Source organism: Homalodisca vitripennis, chromosome 6, assembly GCF_021130785.1.
Source record: "Homalodisca vitripennis isolate AUS2020 chromosome 6, UT_GWSS_2.1, whole genome shotgun sequence".
Classification (NCBI taxonomy): Eukaryota; Metazoa; Arthropoda; class Insecta; order Hemiptera; family Cicadellidae; genus Homalodisca; species Homalodisca vitripennis.
The window spans coordinates 122,232,690-122,251,810 of record NC_060212.1 but is presented as its reverse complement, the minus strand read 5'-3'; the positions used below and the strand labels follow the sequence as shown (position 1 = coordinate 122,251,810).

At 36.7% G+C, this 19,121-nt stretch overlaps 1 protein-coding gene across 3 annotated transcripts in view; it reads left to right on the top strand.

Moving 5' to 3' along the window:
* The window catches only part of LOC124364873, an 86,477-nt gene extending 76,404 nt beyond the window's left edge, over positions 1 to 10,073 (top strand). For all 3 annotated transcript variants that reach the window (XM_046820667.1, XM_046820666.1, XM_046820668.1), the window contains 3 exons: positions 1,273 to 1,628; positions 6,774 to 6,967; positions 9,740 to 10,073. In XM_046820667.1, the coding sequence (XP_046676623.1) occupies positions 1,273 to 1,628; positions 6,774 to 6,967; positions 9,740 to 10,006 (817 nt within the window). In that variant the 3' untranslated portion in view covers positions 10,007 to 10,073. The remainder of the gene's footprint in view (positions 1 to 1,272; positions 1,629 to 6,773; positions 6,968 to 9,739) is intronic.
* The last annotated feature ends 9,048 nt before the right edge of the window (positions 10,074 to 19,121 follow it).

The window sequence follows — 19,121 nt, the reverse complement described above, 5'->3', positions numbered from 1 at the left end:
ACTTTTTCAGAATAGTTGCTAATTGGCATTGGTCAGTGGCTATAACTACGAGTAAGATGGAGTTTCTCGAATGTCCTTCTGTGTCCCATACTTCATAAAATGAATATTTATTTTACAGTAATATACAGTTTTTCAGAATAATTTAAAAACTAGTATTGATGAGTGACAAAAACCAGATTGATCTTCTCGACTTTCTGGCTTGCTTCTTTCCCATACTTCTTAAATTATTATTTGTTTTATAGTACTATACAATTTTTCAGGATATTTGCCAATGTGGTGGTTGACTACAACCAAATGTATCTTGTTGAATTGATGGGCAACCAAGATATCTTGGTTTGCCTGCTTCCCATACTATGTAAAATGAATATTTGTTTTACAGTAATATACAATTTTTCAGGATATTTACCAATGTGGTGGTTGACTACAACCAAATGTATCTTGTTGAATTGATGGGCAACCAAGATATTGTTAAGATTCTATTGTTGTTATTGATGTGTTACTATTAGTTTAATTGCTATTATTCTGTGTTGAGTTATTAATATAATGAATACCGACATATATATTGTACATGATCTACAGTAAAATGAGTTAGTGTACTCAGTAACAAGAAGGAAGGAAAATTTAGAATTGGATTAGCTTACCCGGATAGAGGTTAGTTACACACAACACAATACTTGTATTAATTACCACACAATCACAACTATTAGTTTTCACAACACAGCCGCTTGTGGCAGTTTCAACAAAATATAGGAAAATAATGTGGATAGCATAGTAAATTGTAAATGGATAGTTTAGTATTTATTTCTGATGAATTGTGTCACTAAGTATCCAGAATGATGTCGGCTAATGCATGACTTGAGTCCGGCACAGTTTGGACAAACCTCTGAACAGGTTGGGCAACCAATGAAAATAAAATCACTGTTGGCCGGCGCTGTTCAACAATATGTGGATATTCATACAAACCTATCAACTCTGGTTCATGTCAGTAGTGTTAAAAAATAAATAAAATAAAAAGAAAACACCACAATTGGAGGCTCAATTTTAAATAATTATTTAAGTTGCTGGACTCTAGATTAAGTGTCTTAATATTATTATTAAATTATATCACTGGCCACACTACTGGTAATAGTGGTCAGTAAATTCCGAAAAAAGTTATTGTGTATTATACTTTGTAAATTATTGATGGAATAAATTATTATTATATCTTGGTTTGCCTGCTTCCCATACTATGTAAAATGAATATTTGTTTTACAGTAATATACAATTTTTCAGGATAGTTGCCAATGTGGTATTGGTGGGTAACTACAACCAGACGGAGCTTCACGATTATACTGGGTGGGAGAAAGTGTATCCACTGAGAGAAGTGCTCCATTACCCTTTCAAGAGAAAACCGAATTTCGATGCTTATGGAGCTCTAAAGCCTGTTCCTCCCCGTGGAGTTATTGATAATGATATCATTGAATTTGTATCCAAAAGTAATATCTTGAAGGAATTTGTTGATATCGCTCTCTTCAGAACTATCGAGGATATCGACTTCTCTCCACGAATCAGACCTATTTGTCTCTACTACAATCCAGTAAACTACATTCGCCGTGCTGTGTTCACAGGATTCGGCTACCTACCCGAAGGTCATGTAACTTACCACTGATTAAGCATGTTAAACTATGAAAAGAGAACAATCCTACCTGCTTCAATAACCAACCAAGTATCGCTTCCCTTGCAGATTTTTCTAGGGCCTCTGATCGACTATCCCACATTCTTAATATTTAAAAATATTAAATTGATAGAAAATGTATTGGTTTATGAGTTCTATAACATACTAGTGTCAACTTAAAGGGTATATGTACATCCATTAAGTACAACATTTAAGTGACTAAATTATTTTAAGAGAATTTAATTTTTCATATATTGGCTAACTATTTTGATCTTAGGTGCCTTGGTGCTTACAAATTATATTTTCAAAATCCGAGGACATATTCAAATTTATTAATAACATGGCAGGAGAACACCAAACCATATGTCTAGTAACAGACTTCACTGAGATTGCATGCAGAATTTAAAGTCTAAATCTTTCAATTATTTCATTGTTAAGAAGTTCTGCACATACTTGTGAACATTTTGTTTGCCCTTTAACTTAAAATCTTTCAAAATATAAAAGTGTATTTTAAGATATTTTAAATAGCTGAGATATAATTATTCATTTTTCAAACTTTGAAGCATCTGCACCGTGACACATTGAAAGATATTTGAAAACTGAAAGTGAAAGTGTAAAAATTATGTTTAAAATTATTTGTTTATATTTTTTAAAATTTTATTTGTTTGTAATTAAATAGTTAAATATTTAATTATTTCACTACAATTAATAACATTAGGTCAAGTGTAAAATTTTGTACAGTCGTCTCGAAACATCAAGATTAGAAAAAACATGAAAGGGAAAAATATTTATGTATATATGTGACCTAAGAATTGTCAAAAGAACTTTTGTTTTGCTGTTCTCTTTGAAACATAATACCAGATATGTTTTCCTTTCCAAAATTTTGTGGTAGCTATCTTGGAACCTTAATAGCTATATTGAAAATTAGTAGGAATAAAGTTGCTTGAAATAGCTTTATATTTATAAAAACAGTGTTTTTTACATTTTTGTTATGAGAAACTCGATATAGGCCTAAAAATTATGTAAATTCGAACGGACACCATTTTATTGGTTTGAGACTAACGAATTTATCTAAGCCATGTAAAACTATTATTCTATGTAAAGATCCATATGAATCAGCTAGAAATTATGACAATTAACGTATTTATCATTATGTCTGCAGTGTTACTTTTAACTAATCAAAACTTTTTATTACCGCTATCTTCAAACTTTGCAATATTTCAGAAAACGAATAAACACATACATTATTGCTTGACAAATCAAAAACACTATCATTTTGTTGTACAATGCACAATAGTCGAGATATAACAATTCCAAATGTAGGACGAGCACCATCTTAATCTCTGAGATATCTAAAAATAAACAAAAGTATGAGCTATTTACAGTGATCTGTTATGTTTATAGAATGTGTCATAAGTTAGGAAATAGTCAAGGTACATTTTGTGTGCAAATGCAAATGGCCTCCACCTTGAAACTTTTTATTGGTTGAGATTAGCTAACGAACTTGTTCAAGCTATGTGCAAGTACTATCTGTGTACTTCATTTAATTTTAACCAGCTAGAGTTACGGCAATTATGTCTTCATTATTATTTCCGCAATGTTACTTAATATTATTTTTAATTTTGCTACTATGTTAAAAAGTATTACAATTATAAAAAACACATACAAACTACATTATTATAACATTATTTTTAATTACTTGCAAATTCTAAAACAATATTTTCATTCCAGTGATTTCAGTAAGTAACTTCCATAACAACTACAAACTTTTTGATAACTTTCACTTATATGTATATACGAGAATAAACACTCTGCGTTTTTCAAAGATAAATAAAGTTCCTACAATTTTTATTAGTCTATTTTTATTTTTGAATGAGCTATATTTAATATTAATAATGATATATGTGGGTGCTAGAGTGCACACCCTGTAAATAGCAATTTCTTACCCCTTCTACGAAAACATAAAAACACATATTCTTACCGTCTATAACTTGCAACATGCTCATAATAAATAATTCATATACTATGTAAACGTCCATGAAATGCTCTACAAGAGACACCCATAACATTAAGTGTTCTGATAATTGTGGAGATAAGATAGGAAGGCTAAATTTACAATAAATTGTTTAAAACTGAATTAATTGTAAGAATATGATGTATGAAAACATAAAGTATATTTATACACCATGTTAGGTGCACTAAATTGAATGTAAATCTATCTGTCATAATGTAGACTTGTAATGACATTAGTAAAAGAAGAACCTAGGAATGACGTTGATTAGGACTCTATCTGAAAAAAGGAATTTAATGTTAGAATACGATTAAAAAATAAAAAGACAATGTATTGTGGAATATGGATTTATGAATACTTGTCATGATTTTGTTTCCGTTTTGTTGTTGGTAGTGGAGCAATGTTATTGGCACTAGAAAGTGAGATAAAAAATCTTGGGGAATGGAAGATCTAGGTAAAGTGTCTTGAGATATCCAGGCAGAAAATTGATTGTTGTTCTCTAATTAAAGGAATGCAATATTAATTAAACTGTAAAGTGTAAACACTCCTGAAAATAAGTTATGGCTACTGAAAAATATTTCAATCTCCTGATCTAGTAAAGAAAAATTTAACTTTAAATTTAAAAGAGCAATGTTTTGGAGCCCTAATGTTTGATACTAAAACAGTCAGCCTCTGCGGGTGGTTTATCTTCATAACAATCTTTACTTTTGAGAGCATAATCCGGTATCACTGGCTTAACGTAAGTGGTGTATTTCAAACTTTATCGTTCTAGCCTATCAGGCAGTTTTAGAACAATAATATTTTCTTTTAGTGGTTGCAACCCCATAAAAACCGCTATGGGTGGTTTGATCTTTATGAAAATGCTTCTATTTTTTCTGTTTAAGTGATGAGGCACATGCATGTGAAATTCAATCTTTCTAGAACAATGAGAAGTTAATAAATAAATATATACTTCTTCACGGTATTGCAACCCTATTTCAGTCCCTTCAGGTTTTTCGGTCTTAAAGAAAATGGTTTTGTTTTTATATATAAATTATGAGGCACAAAATAATAATCTTAACTTCATCTTTCCTTGAAAATTGTCATTGAGAAGTTGAAAAACTAAAAAATAACATAGTTATATTAGGGGTTTCATCCCCTATGGGTTGTTGGTCTTCATGAAAATCTTTTATTTATCTGTTGAGATCATAAAACAAGAGTGTGTTGAATAATATATATATATATATATATATATATATATATATATATATATATATATATATATATATATATATATATTATATATATATATATATATATATATATATTTATTTATTGTCTAGAATGAAATTTCATTTGCTTGATGTTAGATCTTTATAGAAATACTGAATTTTTCTATTTAAGTTGTGAGGCATACGTGTAACAAATTTAAAATTTCTGAGATATCAGGAAGTTGGAGAATTAGTAATGAGTGTTTGTGTGGGTGAATGAGGGCTTTTTTTACAATACAGACTACATGATGTAATTTCTGTCACTTCAAACAGTGACAGGTCCTAGGGGCTTGTCAAAGTCATCTTCCTCTTCTGCACCTAAATTTCCGTAGTCAGATATCTTGTATCTTCCTTCTCACATTGCTGGCACAGCTTTGCAAGTTACAATCCTGTTCACTATACCTACATCAAACCAAGCAATCAATCTCACATTTTTCAAAATAAAAGCTAAAGAAACCTATTGGGGGCCATAAGTTTCAGTTTCGTAATAAGAACCAACCCAAGTTTACCATCTTCTACCACCTCTAATCTTTATCCAAGTAGTACCCGATCCACTGTTGTCATCTGGAGGCAATGTCTTCAACTAAATTATCAGTAAGACGCATGGAAATCTTATAGGCTAATTTCACATATCATTTATATAGGTATCCTCAGTTTTTTTGGTTGTTTCCAGATAACCTCTGAATTATAATAATGATTTTACTCTTCCATTCTTTTACAATTTCACATTTTGAGGATTACTTAGGCCTAAACTAACAACATGTCTAGTAATGTGAGTAACTGATTACGTATTAAATTTAATACAGATACAATTATATATTTTTTACAGTGTCTTGACAAATTTTACCTTGCCTCGGTTGAATAATATGCACTTAACGGTTTTGTTCTGAGGACACAACTACTGTGAGTGGAGAAAGAGTATCCGATTTACTGGTAATTACACTTCTCGCTGGGTGGTACAGGAGTTGAGTCTTCAACTTCAAAACTGTGTCACTCTTCTGAGACCAATTCAGGAATTCTGCAGTCCACATTTAGTGTCTGCATTGTTAGCTGTCTGCTGGAAGAATTTTTCATGAGTATAATCATTACTGTAGTAAACCTCTGTTAAAGAAAGTGCTACTAAATTATTTAACAACAGTTCGCTTACTAGTTGACCTTCTCAAGCTTTCCATGCACTTCTGCCCACCCGAGTATTTGCCCAAATACAATAAACTGTCTAACTCTGATTGCACTTAATTGTACATAGAGACTTAATCAATAGTATTCATAATCCAAGACAAATGTGTACTTATTTAGCTACTTAAATACTGCAATAGTACTAATTTTACTACAATTACAATATTATATTACAGCAGTAGCAGTGCTGTCATGTATCAGTTGGATTAATCAATGCACTATTGTCATAAATAAGTATTACTCACCATCCTAATTATTAACACCCATTTCCTCATCATGAAAATGTTGGTCAAACAAATTATATAGATATATGTATTCCTTACATTCTTACTGTGTACTTATCTTGGAATAACATAGTTTTCTAAATGTAAGTCAAAACTGAAAAGGTAGTCAAAATTTGTTTTGTTGTTTGATATTTTGTGAAGCCGAACTTCTGCAAGGCCGCAAAATTGAAAATGGTTTCAATGTTCTAAAACACTGAGAATCACTGAAAAAAACTTGGATTTTATATTTAACTGTTGAAAAGCTTGAACGAGTTGTGTTGCTACTTGTATTCAAAAATACTTCCCTGCTCAACCAGGACTAATAACAATTTATTTATCATCCCTCATGTTTCTGATTATGAAAAAGTGATTACTGCTCACGTTTTAATAATTAATTTTCAATTAGAACTGTTTTACAGTTGATACCAGAAGTGAACTAATGAAGACGCATCCTATGGATTTTAGACAGGACGACAAAGCAAGAAGATGGGAAGATTGTGGTAATCCTGGATTGTACAACAATAAGACATATCCATACTATGCCCAAGCTGGAGTAAAATCACTGTACCTGTTCTGTGCCATAAGTGCGGGTTTTCGTCATGGACCATGCAAAGTGAGTATTAGTGGAAGGATCAATATTATACAAAATCTGGGGTTACCTTCCCCTTTTTATTCTGTGCCATAAATGTGGAGTTTCGTCATGGACTGTGCAAAGGAAGTATAAAAGGATCATCATTATGTGTCAGTACTATACACAGTCTGGGGTTACTGTCAGATTCAGAAGAAAGTCATAATAAACCCTTCTAAGAGAAATAATTTTAACATAAATGAATAATAGTACAATATTTCAAACATTTGGTTGATACACTATAAATATTGTATACAATTTGGGATTTGAAAACTATTCAGAACTCATCAATATGATAGAGCAAAGATTGGGAATTAACATGAGCTGTCTTTAAGAAATTAGGAAAACAAGACAGAGTTTGCCAGAGAAGCTGAGGGAGTGGGAGTGCGCACTTGTCTGGCAAAGTACTGTCAGAAACGTGGCGGAACTGCAGGACTGGGGAAGACCGGTGATAACAGTGACACTCAACACATGAGCAAACACACTTTCACACAAACAAACATACAAAAAATCAACTCAAAATTAAAACTACTGAAAACCAAACCCATAGGTATACTGCAAGCTTGAGCTCATTTTAAAAATTAAGCTGTGGAGAGAGATGAGAACAGAGTGGGCCACAGACCACAGGTAAGAGTCATGCTTTATGGCAGAACATTTTTTCTCTTATTGGTTGCAGGTGATGCAGTTATTCTGAGAGGAGAAAAATTGTGTAATCATTTGGTATAAGTAATAGCATACTTGGGCAGGGCCCAACAATGCTTGTTTAGCCTCAATACTAATACTAAGCATTAGTGCTAATACTTGTTTAGCCTTAAGGTTAGCCGACGAAAGCACCTCTAATGTTCAGCGCAGCTACTCTCTAGAGGATACAATTGATGACCATCAAACCAAACTACTAAGACTCGATATTTGTACGGTTACTTATGGCGAATGTAATTCAGTTTGTGTAAGTGCCCAAAATACAAGGACCAACCCAGTTCTCGCTATTGAGTCTCAATCTGTACTATCAGATTTGGAAGAGTCATATCTAAATCTCTCTTAGAGAAGGAGCTTCCTTTATTCAATGACATTCTCGTAAAAACCCATCCGTCATGCCATTAAAAAGATTAAAGGACATTCAGGAGCCATATAAGTCAGAAACGAAATCAAACAGCGTATTATAAGAACAGACAAAACTTTTTCCGGATTCGGACCTATAAACTGTCCAAAATATCTCACTATTACTAATTAATATTGGGCGAATATTAATTTTGTTTGGTTTTTTTTTCTTTGAAGGAAGTTGCATGTTTAGTTAGCACCCATTGGGGAAGATACATATTTGATCTCTAAGTATTAAATACATTTATTGGTGGTTTTTTCTATCCTGAAGTTGGAAAGGAGTGTAATGAATGAAAACTGGTGAGGGGATAAGTAGGTCTTCCAAAAGTAATGCCATGTACCTTAAATATTTGTATTGTTGTCTGTTTTAGGGATAGATACGGTGTACAAACACAAGGCTATAGGACAATTAATGTTAATTGGAGTGAAAATGTTTGAGTCAAAGCAAGAAGTGGTTATTAAATATTATTAGATACTGGCTGGTTATTTTTTATAAAGCCAAATTAAAATTACGTTTTATTTCAAGATTTTAAGATTTGAATAATGAGTCTCTAAAGAGCCTACACATATTATCAAAATATAAATATTCTATTTATAAACATAATTATATTATATTAAGACTTAGCTTGGGTAATTTTGAGGCAGTGTGTTGTTCAAGTTTATGTAAGAAAAGAGAAAAGGCATTACCATTATTACCGACCTTTCTATGAACTCGACTTATTGGCTTCTACCACAATTTATCCCCTCTCCCTGAAATATCCCCCCTTTCGGCGTTTTTGATTTAAATCCCTGTAGAGTTACACCTTTTTTAAGGTTCTTTATAAAAGAAAATGAACAGTGAAAATTGGTCGCTATCTCATATGATTTCAAAATTGTGGCTGATTGATAAGACAGGAGACCACCTTTTGTTGAGGCAGGTCAAAGCTTAGGTAAGAATGCTATCGTGGGTTTTTGCAATAATGGATTGGATTTTCTGCATACAATCTTTAAAAAGTGGATCTTAAAAGTCCATTACTTTTCAGAATAAAGATATTTTAAAGTTGAATTTGAAGACTCTTTATGACTTTGATAATTAGAACCACAATATATATGTGTATATTTTTATCTAGGTATTATTCTGAACTAGCTGGTTCAAGTGAATTATATTTCCAACGTCGATTTAGAGTTTGCCTTGTTGCCATGATCAAGAAAATCTGTAAAAAGTGTATCTTTATATTCATTGTACAAGTATATGTATTTTATTCTAAAGTGGTCTAACACTCAAGCTTTAAGTTCATCCAGAAATTTATTTTAAAGACAAGTATACATAATAACTTAGCGCCTTCAAACAGTGTTAGGCAATAGCGTATAATAATACGTTACTGTCTCGTAATTGCAGTTTATAATGTGCAGGAGCTTTAAAAACTTTTATCTTTTGCAGCGCTGCCTGGTGGCTAGTTACATCAATGGGCATAGCATAAACCTTCTTCGTGAAAAAATACATGTACATAGAAATTTTTATAATGATCGGTCAAATAGTTTACGGTTCCATAAAGGACAAACACACAAACATTCATTTATATTTTATATATATATAGAAAATTACTAAAATCACCTGTATGCAATAGTTGGGGCAATGTTATAAAATAAAGTGTATTTGAATTTTTTAATTTGTTGCAGTATGACAATGGAGGACCTTTACAGATAGAATTAAAAATTCCATTCTGTTCGTCGCAACTTATCGGTGTGCTCTCAGCTGGTCGAATCACGTGTAATGAAGTCTCTCCTTTGGTGTTTGTAAATGTTACAAAGTTTCTGGCAGAAATTGAGGAAGTTGTGTGGCCTTTGCCGTTCTTGGATATAATTTATGATTCACCTCCGTTATGTCTAACAAGAAAAAAAGAACTGGATAATATTTATTATTCTGTACTTAATGTTAATTCTTAATATGTTTGATTTATCGCTTGTGTTATATCTATTTATTAATATTGTAGAATAAACATTACTAAAATCATTATGTTGCTATACATTTTTTTGTTTGTTGTTGTCTAATCGTGTTAGCAGAGAACATTTCACTAAAGGTAAGTAGTATTATAAACACATATAAAAAGAACTACAAAGAAAAAGGGAAAACAAATCAAGTTGGATATAACGCAGCAGAAGGAATATTTCAAATATATTCGATAAACCTAAAAATTACTAAAAAGATGTTGATGGAGATTGTTCATATTTGCGGAGAGCTAAGGAAAGAACATCCACAATGTCTAGCATTTGATCTTTTAGATGCCTTTGTTGAGTTAGTAAACTATAGCCATGGTGGTTCTTTGTTCTCAATATCGCCAATTTAGTAGAGTTCAACATTGATTTTACAGAGATCTACCAATTATAAGTAGTACTATGTCAAGGTATATCTTCTTGTCAACTACAGCTTATCGGCCAACTACAGAGGTTCGTATATTCCAATAGTGGCATAACTAGGACTTGGCTTTATTGGGACAAATCTGATTTAAGAGCATACTGTATTTTAGGTTTAGGAATAAATCTAAATAAAAATAAATTATATAAGCCTAGTTCAAAGTGAAACATTTGCCTCCTGTATTTCAAACATGTTGGATTTCTGTTATATGTATAACACCTAAATTTGATAGGGTAGAAGCAACAAATTTGCACATTTGACAAATAAGTGAAAAACTGAAAAAAAATAATTGTGTGATTTGCTTTAATATTAAAAAAATAGTGCCTGTTGAATATTTTTATAACAACTAATAAAAAATTTGTATAGGTTTATAAAATGTACGAGATACCAACTATTTTACAGTTTTTATTATAATTCCAGCGGTACTATTTACAATTAAATCCATCAACGTATTTTTTTTTTTTTTTTTTTTTTTTTTTTTTTTTTTTTTGCGTTGGGGTATTGGGGTGGATTCACAGATCCTCACACGTCAACCTGAGCTTATTGTGTGCCCCTTTGATGTTAGAGGGGTAAGCCTATCTTTGTGCCCTTAATTAGGCTAAGAAGCTTTTCCCCGATACTAGGGGAAACTAGCCATCTGGTTCGTCGCCTGGTTGTTTATCACCGAAAAGAGCCCTTCTCCTTGCTCCCAGTCTCTCACAGTCCAGTATTATGTGTTTTGCAGTCTCTTCAGACTTATTGCAGAGTCTGCACTCCGAGTCCTCATTTCATAAACCTAGAGTGTTTAGGTGTTTCCTGAAGTGGCCGTGTCCAGTGATCAAGGCAATCACTTGCTTAACCCGATCCCTGCCCAGCCCCATCAGCCATCTGGTGAAGCCGGAGCTAGAATCAGCAAGCAGTCTTTTGCCGAGTGCTTGTCCTTGGTGACCTCTGCCACCGCAAGCAGTGTGTCTTCCTGGACCATTTGTTTATACTTTGGTAACCGGCTGACTTGCTTATACCACAACTCGGTTCTGGACCGGTGTATGGCATGCTTGCTCCGCTTTTGGCAAGCCTGTCGGCGCATTCGTTGCCACCTATGCCTGTGTGGCCCGATACCCAACCAAGACGCACAAAGTTGCGTGATCCAAGCTTGCAGAGAGTGTTAAAGCACTCCCACACAAGCCTGGATTAAATGCTTTTGGAGTCAAGAGCTTTAAGAGCTGCCTGACTGTCTGACATTATACAGATGTTCTTTCCCTGGTACCCTCTGGTGAGGCCTAGGTTGGCACAGGCTAGGATACCATAGATTTCGGCTTGAAATATGGAGCAGTTCCGTCCCAAACTGCCGCAAAGGGCAGTTCTAGAGGATTGACTAAACACTCCATATCCAGTTCTGCCCTTAATAAGCGAGCCATCCGTGTACCAGACAAAGCTCTTTCTTATTGTTGGGATGTTATCTTGCGATTTCCACTCATCTCTGGAGTAGAAGTCAACGGAGAATGGCTTATTGAATACGAACTCCGTTCTCATTATGTCGGAGACCATTTCGAGAATAGCGCTTGGGTTTACAGCTTCAGTGATGGTGCCATGGCTCGCGTTAGACGCGCCATTCCTCCACAAGCCAGCAACCATCAGCCGATAAGCTGACTTACGCGCTTCAGCTTTTATATGGACATCAAGAGGTAGAAGTCCTAAAGCCACCTCGAGGGTCGCTGAGGGACTGCTCCTGAATGCTCCGGTTGCAAAGATTGTGCCAAGCCTTTGTAAGCTTTCAAGCTTGGCTTTGGCAGTTACCTGATTCACCTTTGTCCACCAGACTAATGAACCATAAGTGATTTGAGGCCTTACAATTGCTTTGTAAAGCCATAGTGCTATATGGGGTTTTACGCCCCATGAGATTCCTGTAAGTCTCCTGGACGTCATGAGCGCCAACTTTGCTTTGTGCAGGATATTGTTAAGATGATCATTCCACGTAAGCTTATGGTCTAGAGTCAGTCCTAAATATTTGACTGTCTTTGACCACTCAAGCTGTGTGGATGCGAGTTTCAGCCTAGAAAGAGACTCTAGGTTCTTTTTCCTAGTGAATGGTACAACTACTGTCTTAGAGGGATTTACTTTCAGTCCCTCTCCATGACACCAGTTGTGTACATGTTGAAGGTTGGTATTCATGATATCAACAACAACATTTGTATATTTTCCCTGTACCATAAGGACTATGTCGTCTGCATATCCTTGGACATAAATTCCATTGTTAGTAAGGTCCTCAAGTAGACCATCTACTACTAGATTCCACAGTAGAGGTGACAGGATGCCTCCTTGAAGACATCCCCTTGTGGGTGAGATTACAAGCGATTCTTCATTGAGATCGGCCCTGATCCGTCTGGAGCACAGCATGGCCCTAAGCCACCGGCACAGAGCTGGCTCGAGACCACGTCGCTGTGCTCCACTTACCATCGCAGTGAATTTAGCATTGTCAAAAGCTCCTTCAATGTCTATGAAGGTGCACAATGCCAATTCCTTGGCGAACAGGCTATCCTCAATCCTACTGACTAGTTGGTGCAGTGCTGATTCACAGGATTTGCCTTGCTGGTATGCATGTTGGTTGCGATGAAGGAGAGTGTCTGAGAGAACTCCCTTGCTCAGGTGCCTCTCCACCAGTCTTTCTAATGTTTTCAGTAGAAACGAAGATAAACTGATGGGACGAAAAGATTTAGGGACAGAATAGTCCGCTCTCCCTTTTTTAGGGATGAAGACCACCCTGTTCAGACGCCAGACTTGTGGTATGTACCCATAAGCTAGGCTCGCCCTGAATAGTTCACATAGAAGGGTAAGGAGATTCTCCGGCCCTTGTTGAAGCAGGGCCGGAAAGATTCCATCCCCTCCTGCAGATTTGAAAGGGGCAAATTTAGAAATTGCCCATTTGGCTTTAGAGAGAGTGACAATCCTTCTGGCAATGGCCCAGCTACCACGATAAGCTCTTGGCCATGAGCCTGCCTCATGGTTACCAGACGTTCCAGTGTCGTCATTCTTAAAGATACAATCAGGTAAGTGAGTCTCAAGGAGAAGTTTGAGGCTATCACTAGACCCGGAAGTGTGTTGACCTCCCTGGGACCTTAAAGATCCCAAGTGACCGTTTGGACCTGAGGCTAGTAAACGTTGCAGTCTAGCTGCCGCGCTTAACTCATTTACCTTCTGTGTAAACTGCCTCCAGAAACTTTGTTTTGCCTATTTAATTGCTAGGCTGTATTCTGTTAGAGCTCTATGATAGGACTCCCAGATACGCCTCCTTTTGCATTGATTGTACAGCTTCCTAACATTAGCCCCTTTGCGAGCGAGGTCCGCAGTCCACCACTTAGTATTGGTTCGACTCTTCCCCCCTCGCAATGGACAATTGTCGTGGAAGCTATTGATTATAGCATTCTGCAGGTCAGAAGCTATCTGATCTATGTCTGTGAAGCATCGCACCCTTCCGCCTACCGATCCCAACTGTGACTGAAGGTCAGACTTATATCTCAACCAGTCAGTCCTCCTGGGATTGCGATAGAGGACCTCTGCAGCCTCATCTTGCAAGTTGAAGCGGATATACCTGTGATCCGATAATGAGGCCTCTTCGCTTACGTGCCACTTATCAACCATTCCAAGTATACCTTGTGTGCAGATTGTTATATCAATAACTTCTTGTCTAATTCGTGTTGCGAACGTAGGGCGGTTACCATTATTACATATAAATAGGTCCCTACTTAGAAGAAATTGTAAAAGTGCCTCACCTCTGGGGTTAGTGTTGGTGCTGCCCCATCCAGCAGAGTGATGGGCGTTGGCGTCACAACCTAGAAGAAGTTGTTGACGTCTGGCTTGTGCTTCTTCCACCAGGAGCTCTAGGTCTCTTGATGGAGGAGTTCCCTGGCATCATATGGCAAGTATACGGAGCCTACAATTGTGCTCTGTACTATGCCTCCATTCTTCCAGGTCAGTGTGCCCACAGTGAGATCTCTGGAGCAGAATTCGTTGAGGGTTAGAAAATCCAAGCCTCTCTTCAACAGGATACAGGTCCTGACATTCCTTAGAGAGGTACAGTAAATTAACTTACCTTTGGTTTCATTTAGGCCCGCCACTCTCCCTTGGTGAAGCCATGGTTCTTGAATCAATGCCAGATCAAATCCCTCCTGGAGGAAGAACTGGCAGAAGGCTGCCGAAGCAGCCCTACTGTGCTGGAGGTTGATTTGTAGACCTCGTGGCATTGTCCTTGACTGTCGAGGAGACAATTGAGACCTGCCAGAGTCCTAGGTTGGCTCTACAGTTGGAAGCCTTCACAGCCTTGTAGCAGACCTCGTCCAGGAAACAGACGAATCCGTAACCTTTCGGATCTGGCTTGGATGGAAGGATTTTCCACTCGTTTACATTTAGGTTGGGATTCTGCTTTTTGAACATTTCAAGTACCTTTTCAGGTGTCTTCTTCAGAAGCTTCGGGTGAGCTCCGAAAAACACCCTAGTGGACCTCAAGATGTCCTTACGCAGACCCACTCTCAGAGAGATGTCGTCTCCCAGAGGTTTTATTCTTTGAATAACTTCTTCCAGCCAACGTTTGGTGTGCTCGTTGATGCAGGAAGCAATTAAAACACCTTTCTCTAGGTAGGTGCCCGCAAACGATGGAAAGGAACCATCCTCCAGGGGTTGGATTTCTTCCATAATTGCGTCCTCGATGGCTTCTCCTTGCTCTGCACTAAGCTTCGCCTCCGGGTAGCCTTCGAGGGCTATGGCCATTTTGATCGCCGCGACCTCTCTGTAGGTAGCCTTGGGTGTGCTACCAGAGGCCTCGGGATCGTGGGCTTCGGGCTTTTGGGTTTCCCTCCTAGCCTTCTTTGCGGGCCCCTCAGCGGAGGGTGGGGTGACCAAGGTGCCTCTGGGGCGTTTGGCCGACCCCTCCCCCGCCTTGGTACCCGCAGTTGGGCCCGGAGTTGAGACCTCCTGCCGTTCTGGGTTCTTTTTCTTCTTTTTTCCCCTCCTCCACTTGGAAGGGTCAAAAGCTTCACCCTTTTCAAGAAGTTTAGCCTTTAGTGCTTCTCTCCTTTGAGCAGTGGTGAGATTAGGCCTCTTCATTCTGAGGTTGCCGAGTTGCTCTGTGGCATCATCTAGCGTACCTGTAGACATGGGAGTGCTTGGGCTGTTGAGGAGCTGATCTTCTATATCTTGAAGGGCTTTAGCTTCCTCAGCGCTTGTACTACCTTCCTCAGATAAAGCCTTGCCATGTATGGGAGCTTCAGTGTGCAATGGAACCTCCTGTGTTCCTAAGGCACTTTGTTGAGGAGAAGGTAGGGATGTTGGCATAACAACCTCTTGAGTTGTGTTACCAGGTGATGGTGTATGCGAGGTAGCTTCAGGAGGTAAGGTAGGTTAGAAACAGCTTCAGGAACTGTTTCAAGGGTTGGTTGGTTTTGGTTTTTGTTTCTGTTTTTTTTTTCATGATGTTCCCACGAGCCATCAACGTATAAGCGAACACGACCACTTTAAAGCACAAGCCGGAGCACCAAAAACATCAAAACAGCTGATGCCTTAACTGACAATAATGTTTGATGCTTCTAAGTTGGGTAGTCATACGAGTACTTTGAAAGTGGACAAACTCGCTTATGCATTGACGGATTACTTAAAAAAAGTACCATTAGTATCTTGTAAATTTGGAATAACTATTCTAGTGTTATAGTTATTTGACTTTTAAAATCTTCAACAGGCGCTATTTTGTTGATTCTAAAATAAATCACAAAACATTATGTTTTTGAGTTTCCTCTTATTTTGTCGATATATATGTACAAAGTTTGGTATCTGTAGCTTTTCTAATACAATAATTAATAAAAATATAAAATTAATAATTAACACAAGCGCGAGCGAAAGAAAGGTGTTAAACTTCTATATAAAGCAAAAAACAAGTTACAACCTAACTTTTAGTCTAAATTGCGCTAGGGACGAATTTAAAGCGTCTAATTCATTGGAAATACTATTTTATACACTGTATTTTAAAACCCACCTTATTGAATAACAGTCAAGGTGGGCGGTGGTCTTTTTGGCCGTTAATACAAAAAGTAATTTTTATTTTATATCTATTTACTAGCTGACCCGGTGAACTTCGTTTCACTTACCTCTTGGCCATGTCGCTACCTTTGTTAACATATTTTACATATGTACTTTATCAATTTGAATGTGAGTTACAACATTCCACATTGATGTGAGTTTCAAAAGTTACGGCACAATCCAACGATTATCTACATCAAAATTTTGTCCTTTGATCTTCACAATTACAGATCGCCCACCGTCCTCACTGATTGCCGACGATACAACGAGTAACCATCATTTCCACGAGATGGTTTCAGCAATCAATGCTCTTGGGTATCGCTTAGAACACTTGCCGTCGACCATACAGGGGGGAGATGTTGTGAAAACTACGCAAGGTCCATGTATCATATGTTTACTTACTACTGCATGCAATTTTGGGTCAAATGTTTCATCGGGAATCTCGGCTGAAATTATGGAATCAATGTCTTCTGGCCTTAATTTATCAACTAACCAAACGAATATGTGCGCATTTTGGCAGACCACGCTTTTGCCACTCAACAGAGTACATCCAACAACGTACTTGGCCATACACACGATGCTTTATAATGAAATTCATTAAAGATTTTAATTTTTGCTTAAAACACTCTGGCAGTGACGTCATGTCTATAAATTGGTGTTTGGCCGTGATGTAGCAATTCTTTCTTAATTTCCATCCATTGTGGGTTTACAGGTGAATGTAATACATAGGTCTGGACGGCCATATTTTCTAACATACGACATCGCATCTTGCGCGTATTCATGCATGTGGCGCGGGCTTCCAATGTAAGTGGCCGTCAAAATTGTAATTTTTTCCACATTTTCTGCATTTGCAACGGCATTAATAGCATCACGAATCTGTATGAATAAAAATTCATAGAGCTGACGTTTTTGTTGGTTTCAGCACCTGGAATCAGAAATGATAAAACAATGACATTTTTGCATACATTAAATATAACACATTTATTGTCAAATTATCATCATTATCATATCGGACAAAAGGCAATCAATACAGGTAATCAATTTAAAGCTTTCTGTAGTTTTTTTTGCGGTTGCGTAAACATATAAAGATATACTTTACCATGTGTAACAAAAATCTTCGACATAAAAATATTGGGTGCTGTCAGGCCCAAACACGACAATACTTTATTTGCCATCAATAAACACATATATTCTATCATGATCAATGTCTAATAAAATTGTAAATTTCCGCATTAATTAGTAGTGTAGGATTCGAAGTTTGACATCGCACACGATGTAGCACATCCTCAGACATGTCATCCCTATATTTCATCCACAAAATATTCCGGATTCGAAGGGAAACATGTGGATATTATAATCGCAAACAATGTTTGAATTTGATGTGAAGATATATGGAATCCTTGAGCGTATTATCCCAATGTAAATCATCCTCGAGTAACTGTAATAGTTGACACGCCTCACGGTAAGTAGCACACAGATGTCATCAACCGTTCTCAATTGTTGAAACGATGTCGGACCACGAACATTCACCAATAACAATCTAAGATAATAACATTCAGCGTTATTTGGATGTACTGTATTTGTCGGCACTATAATCGGACTTCTGGGATCGTAGGAGAATGCTGCTCGTTCCAGGGTCACAGGAGCATTTGCGTTTGCGGAATCGGTCAATTTCCTTTTCCCGGGCTCGCTGCTGTTGTGATCGATGTGCCCGAACTCGTTGCATTCTTTGTCTATCCACTTAATTCTGATTTACTGTAGAACGCAAATGTGCCATACCCAATACGACTGTTATCATATCAGTCTCTTGCTGGTCATCAGTGCGATTAGCGCGTGTGAGGTAGCTCGCCGCACATGTCGATCTACTTCGACGACCCATGTTAGGTCGTTTTCTTCTCGGCATTGTAAGCAGTATCTGATATTAATGTTTTATTGCACTAATAATGTTAACCTATAATGGCGACAGCTGTTTTACCCCAAAATTGCATGCAGTGTAGTAAGTAAACATATGATACTGAGACACTTCGTCATTTGTATTTGTTACAGCTGTTAAAACTACTTATCGATACATAACATCAATCAAACGTTTGACAGGTAAGAACAGTTTGTATGGGAAAATCAAATTGTCGTTTTTAGTATTTTCCTTGCAATTTTGTTATATTTTCTCATCGTTTAAACCTTCCCTGGACTTTCCACGAACATTTTCAAGACCAAAATTAGCCAAATCGGTTCAGCCGTTCTCGAGTTTTAGCGAGACTAACGAACGGAAATTCATTTTTATTTATATAGATTATTTTTTACTATTATTTATTATTATGTTCAACGTGTACTCTGCCGACATCCCAACAACGTTATCCAGAAAGTTTATTTATGCGGATGATATTGCCTTAGCCTACCAACATAATGACATAAAGAAAACAGAACAGGCACTCACTGATGATCTTTCAGTCCTCGCAGATTATTTTAGAGCCTGGAAGCTAAATCCAAATCCTACTAAAACTGAAGTATCATGTTTCCACCTAAATAACAGACTGGCGAACTACAAGTTAAATGTAACTCTTGATGGTGTCAAATTGAAACATAATGAACATCCGCAGTATC